This window comes from Hordeum vulgare, chromosome 6H, assembly GCF_904849725.1.
Source record: "Hordeum vulgare subsp. vulgare chromosome 6H, MorexV3_pseudomolecules_assembly, whole genome shotgun sequence".
NCBI classification, from domain to species: Eukaryota; Viridiplantae; Streptophyta; class Magnoliopsida; order Poales; family Poaceae; genus Hordeum; species Hordeum vulgare.
This window is the reverse complement of record NC_058523.1, coordinates 65,038,514-65,045,149: the sequence shown is the minus strand read 5'-3', so window position 1 is coordinate 65,045,149 and position 6,636 is coordinate 65,038,514. Positions and strand designations below refer to the sequence as shown.

The 6,636-nt window shown below is 48.9% G+C and overlaps 1 protein-coding gene across 1 annotated transcript; it reads right to left on the bottom strand.

Annotated features, from left to right (window-relative positions):
• Nucleotides 1-4,313: 4,313 nt before the first annotated feature.
• Nucleotides 4,314-6,207, bottom strand: LOC123405099 (the record flags this gene model as incomplete). The annotated part of the gene is given in 2 exon segments (XM_045098933.1): nucleotides 4,314-4,540; nucleotides 5,793-6,207. Coding segments are annotated over 2 exon segments (642 nt in total), but the record flags the coding sequence as incomplete, so codon positions are not given.
• Between the last annotated feature and the right edge of the window lie 429 nt (nucleotides 6,208-6,636).

The window sequence follows — 6,636 nt, the reverse complement described above, 5'->3', positions numbered from 1 at the left end:
ACTAAAGTTGAAGAAACAGGCACCCGCCAGTCATCTTTATGCAATGAGGTTGCATGTCAATCGATGAAACTAGTCTCTCGTAAGCGTACGAGTTATGTCGGTCCGGGCCACTTCAATCCAACAATACCGCCGAATCGAGAAAAGACTAAGGAGGGCAGAAAATCGAACATCACCGTCCACAAAACCTTTTGTGTTCTACTCGAGATAACATCTACGCATGAACCTAGCTCATGATGCCACTGTTGGGGAACGTTGCATGGGAAACAAAAAATTTCCTACGCACACGAAGACCTACCATGGTGATGTCCATCTATGAGTGGAGATTAGATCTACGTACCGTTGTAGATCGCGTAGCGGGAAGCGTTAAGAAATGCGGTTGATGTAGTGGAACGTCTTCACGTCCCTCGAACCGTCTCACGAACCGTCCCACGATCCGTCCCATGATCCGTTCCGATCTAGTGCCGAACGGACGACACCTCCGCGTTCAACACACGTACAGCTTGACGATAATCTCGGCCTTCTTGATCCAGCAAACAAGACGGAGAAGTAGATGAGTTCTCCGGCAGCGTTACGATGCTCCGGTGGTGGTGATGATTGTTGGGTAACGTAGCATAAATTCAAAACTTTCCTACGCCATATTCAGATCATCCTATGGGGAGACCAGCAACGAGAGAGGGATGAGTGCATCTTCATACCTTTGAAGATCACTAAGCGGAAGCGTTACTAGAATGCGGTTGATGGAGTCGTACTTGCGGCGATTCAGATCGCGATGTGATTCCGATCTAGTGTCGAACTACGGCACCTCCGCGTTCAACACACATGCAGCCCGATGACGTCTCCTGCACCTTGATCCAGCAAGGAGGAGGGAGAGGTTGGGGAAGATCTCCAGCAGCACGACGGCGTGGTGTCGATGGAGAGACGAGGTCTCCCGGCAGGGCTTTGCCAAGCACCGGCAGAGAGCAGGAGAAAGAAGAGCAGGGCTGCACCGAGGGAGAGGGAAAACCGTGTCCCAAAACAGCCCCAAACCTCAACTATATATAGGGGGAGTGGGAGGGGCGCAGCCCTTAGGGTTCCCACCCCCAAGGGGTGCGGCAGCCCCCATCTGCGCTAGGAGGTGGCGTCCAGGAGGGGAGGAGGGGTGTGGCGCACCCCTGGTGGGCCTTAGGCCCACCTGGCTTAGGGTTTGCCCCCCCTCCCCTCTCCCCTGCACCTTGGGCCCCTGGTGGGAGGCGCACCAGCCCACTCTGGGCTGGTTCCCTTCCACCTTTTGGCCCATGTCACCTTTTGGGGCTGGTGGCCCCTCCCAGTGGACCTCCGGAACCCTTTCCGGTGGTCCCGGTACGCTACCGGTGACGCCCGAAACACTTCCGGTGTTCGAAACCATCCGTCCTATATATCAATCTTTACCTCCGGACCATTCTGGAGCTCCTCGTGACGTCCGGGATCTCATCCGGGACTCTGAACAACTTTTGATAACCTCGTATAACAATTCCCTATAACCCTAGCGTCGTCGAACCTTAAGTGTGTAGACCCTACGGGTTCGGGAGACAGGCACACATGACCGAGACACCTCTCCGGCCAATAACCATCAGCGGGGTCTGGATACCCATGGTGGCTCCCACTTGCTCCATGATGATCTCATCGGATGAACCACGATGTTAAGGATTCAATCAATCCTGTATACAATTCCCTTTGTCTGTCGGTATAGAACTTGCCCGAGATTCGATCGTCGGTATACCTATACCTTGTTCAATCTCGTTTTCGGCAAGTCTCTTTACTCGTTCCGTAGCACGTCATCGTGTGACTAACTCCTTAGTCACGTTGAGCTCATGATGATGTTCTACCGAGTGGGCCCAGAGTTACCTCTCCATCACGCGGAGTGACAAATCCCGATCTCGATTCGTACCAAACCAACAGAGACTTTCAGAGGTACCCGTAGTGCACCTTTATAGTCACCCAGTTACGTTGTGACGTTTGATACACCCAAAGCACTCCTACGGTTTCCGGGATATGCAAAATCTCACGGTCGAAGGAAAAGACACTTGACATTAGAAAAGCTTTAGCATACGAACAATACGATCTAGTGCTACGCTTAGGATTGGGTCTTGTCCATCACATAATTCTCCCAATGATGTGATCCCGTTATCAATGACATCTAATGCCCATGACCAGGAAACCATGATCATCTATTGACTAATGAGCTAGCCAACTAGAGGCTTGCTAGGGACACATTGTGATCTATTTATTCACACATGTATTACTGTTTCGTGTTAATACAATTATAGCATGAACAATAGACGATTATCATGAACAGGGAAATATGATAATAACCATTTTATTATTGCCTCTAGGGCATATTTCCAATAGTCTCCCACTTGCACTAGAGTCAATAATCTAGTTACATTGTGATGTATCGGACACCCATAGAATTATGGTGTTGATCATGTTTTGCTCGTGGAAGAGGTTTAGTCAACGGGTCTGCAACATTCAGATCCGTGTGTACTTTACAAATCTCTATTACTCCACTCTGGACATGGTCCTGGATGGAGTTGTAGCGGCGTTTGATGTGCGTCGTCTTCCGGTGAAACCTGGGCTCCTTGGCTATGGCAATGGCCCCAGTGTTATCACAGAAGAGTGTCATTGGACCCGACGAGCTTGGAACCACTCCAAGGTCGATGATGAGCTCCTTCATCCAAATTCCTTCATGAGCTGCTTTTGAAGCAGCTATGTACTCCGCTTCACATGTAGATGCTGCCACGACTTCTTGCTTGCTGCTGCACCAGCTGTCACGCCCAAGATGCGACCCTATCCTCAATTTGGCACGAGGGCCTTGTCAGGGATAGAAGCGCATCTCGTCGTGTCGCAAGAATGGATATCGTTACAAGTACATGTACTGAAAAGAAGAGAGATATATAAAGAATTGGCTTACACTCGCCACATGCTACATCAGAGTCACATCAGTACATTACATAATCATCAAGAGTAAGAGCAGGGTCCGACTACGGACGAAAACAAACGACAAAAGAAGAACGACGTCCATCCTTGCTATCCCAGGCTGCCGGCCTGGAACCCATCGTAGATCGATGAAGAAGAAGAAAAAGAATCAACTCCAAATGTACAATCAACGCGCTCGCGTCAAGTAACCTTTACCTGTACCTGCAACTAGTGTTGTAGTAATCTGTGAGCCACAGGGGACTCAACAATCTCATTTCCAAAGGTATCAAGACTAGCAAAGCTTAATGGGTGAGGTATGGTTAAGTGGTGAGGTTGCAGCAGCGGCTAAGCATATATATGTGGTGGCTAACTTACGAGTACAAGAAATAAGAGGGGGAAGATCTACACATAACGGACGTGAACTACTGACGATCAAATGAATGATCCTGAACACCTACCTACGTCAGACATAACCCCATGGTGTCCTGATCGGAGAAGGAACTCACGAAAGAGACAGTCACGGTTACGCACACAGTTGGCATATTTTATTTAAGTTAACTTCAAGTTATCTAGAACCAGTGTTAAACAAAATATCCACGTTGCCACATAACCGCGGGCACGGCTTTCTGAAAAGATTTAACCCTGCAAGGGTGCTCCAACTAGTCCATCACAAATTACCACAAGCCGCATAGAAATCCTCAATCATGAAGCTCGTGATCTCGTCGGATTCCCTAGTGGAAAACCTCAACTCTGAGATTACCCAAAGCATCAATGGAATCCCGATGCACAAGATATTCCGTCAAAGGTAAAACTAATCCAGCAAGGCCGCCCGCGTGTCGACGAACCCGATAGGAGCCGCGTATCTCGTTCTCAGGACACAACGGATGAGCTAGACGTCGGGATCGCTAAACCTCTGGGTGACCAGAGGGGCGTCGGACATCGCTCTGGTGGGACCAACACTCATGAGGAGCACTGGCCCGGGGGTTGATTAAATTATCCTCGGGGTCCGGAAAGTCCCTATGCAAATTTATTGGGTGATTAGGGAAATGTAGTACCAAAGTTGGGCCTTGCTAGACCAGCTTTAATCTAAAACGAATTATGAAGGGGGTCCCCATAACAACCCCGATCGTGTTAGGAGCGCTCAATTATGGAACATAACACTGGTAGCCGAAACTAAGGGGCAAAGGTGGAACAAAACACCAGGCTAGAAAGGCCGAGCCTCGAACCTTTTACCAAGTATATAGGTGCATTAAATTAAATAGCATTTAAATATGGTGATATGACAAGGAACCCATGTTATCACATGGAAGCATCTGCACCTGCAACTAGCAACGCTAACAACATGGTTAAGCAAGCGGTAACATAGCCAAACAGTGGTTTGCTAGGTCAAACAGGTTGAAGGTAATCATGGCATTGTTGAGAGGCTGATATTTAACATGTGGTAGGCAACGAGACATAAACGATAGAAACGATAAAATTATCATGGCAATGATAGTAATGGTATCTGGGGAAATGGTCATCTTGCCTGAGATCCCGCTTGGAAGAAGAATGACTTCGTGGAGCAGATGAACAGACATAGTCGAACGGGTCCTCACATTCCGACACGCTTGCGGAACTGTATCGAGACGGAACAAACCGGAAACAAACATCAACACAGATATTCACCACACGATGCACAACATGATGCACAACCTACTATGATGCATGAACAGATCAAAATGCAAGGGATGGCATGGCAATTCACCTCACGCAAACACTACACATTAAATGAAGCTCGATATGCAATGAGTTGCATATCGACGAAACTCCACGTTTAATTATTCAGTTCACTCCTGATTATTAACACGACAATATTAAAATGTTGTTAACATGGTAAGGGGTGAAGCAGAAATATAACTACCTATCTATGCATTTTAAATGAGGCCGGAAACAACTTATAGCATCTCCGAAATGACCCCACACGTTAAATTCTAATTCTGTCCAGATTTATCCTAATCACATTTTAAGTTTGTTAAACAACAAAAGAAAGTGGTTCACGTGAAACTACATGTTGTTCTAGCCCGTTTACATATATGGTTCATCTCCAACGGAGCTACGGTTAAATAGTTATGACCTAAATCGTTTCTATTACGTCAACATGCAAATCGATGCAAACAGCATGCTAACAGCCTTAAGCATGCATGAGAGTTGGAAATTGTTAATCTACACGAAATTCTAGCTAAGTTACATATCTAACTCGTCGGAATCCAACGCGCGGAATAGAATCTACGGGCGTTTGAAAATATGATTTTTCTGAAATATGCATGAGATGGAAAACAATGCCTAAAATCTACACAACTCCAGAAAAAAAGAAAAAAAACACGGATGGGCCAGAAGCATCATAGTGCAGTGGCCCAAGGATAGATCAGGCCCAAGTGGACATATCTGTGCAAAAGAAATAAAGCATGGCAGAAAAAAAACCGGAAGCATCATAGTGCAGTGGCCCAGGGATAGATCAGGCCCAAGTGGACATGTCTGTGCAAAAGAAATAAAGCATGGCAGAAAAAAAAAATGGGGTTCCTGGGACTTGAACCCAACACCTCCTAGTTGTAAACGTGGAGGCTAACCAGTGGGGCTTAGAACCCAATTTGTTCAAATTGCAGACTAGAGCTACCTGAACTAAGAGTGGCCGGCATTGGCTTGCAGAATAACAGTAAAAAAGGGAAAAACAAATAGAGGCAGCTGGGATTCGAACACAGGAGCCCTTGCATAAGGGTTGGCTGCGCTAGCCATCCCACCTAGCACGCCTCTTGATAACAAGAGCAACTCCACCGTGTACAACCTATACTTACCCGAACGGATCTAAGAAAAACAACAACATAGTTCAGAAACGGGGGTTGCTCACATTGGGGTTCAGAGTTCAGCGGCCATCGGATTCAGAGGCGGGCGAGGAAGACCGGGAAGGAGGGTGGCGCTGGGAACTTGCTGGTTGGGAATGGCATGGATGGTGTCCCTGGTTGGAGGCGAGGCTGCAACTTCCGACCACGAAGGTGAAGCTCCAAGGACGGGGCTGCACTGGCCTCTCCATGGATCGGTCTCCTGGTCAAGCAGAGAGAAGAGGGAGAGAAATAAGGAGAAGGAAAGACAGAGAGGGAGGAGAAGAGAGAGGAACGGGACACCTGCAACTGGGCTCAGGTCGTGCTGCCGCTGCGGCACGAACACAACTGAGGAGGACGCGGCTCCGACGCGTGGTGCTCCTACTGGTGGCGTGGAGTTGCCTGCCGCCCCAAGCATCAGATCGATCGGGAGGAGCTGACCTGGAGCAGCTCCACGCGGCGCGGGGTCGCTGCACCGGCCTCCGCCTAGAGCGCGAGGCAGCGGGGTCGCGAGGCTCGAGCACGCACATCTTCAGAATGGCAGAGGAGGCAGCTCGGGGGAAATCCTGATCTATCCAGCGGGTGGCTCGGGCACGAGCTTAGACCGGCGGCGGGAGAGGGAGGAGAAGGGGAAAACGGATCTAGGAGGGAACCCTAGGCGCAACGATCTCCCTTATACATCTCGAGGAGGAAGGGATGGCCGTCTGATCGAGCTACAGGAGATCAATGGTGATCCCCTGGTTCGTACAGGAGGTGACGTAGGAAGAAGAAGGAGTGGTGGGCTTGACGCGCCAGGAGAAGGAAGATGGGCCAGGAGCCCATCCTGCTCCCTCACTTCCTAATAAAA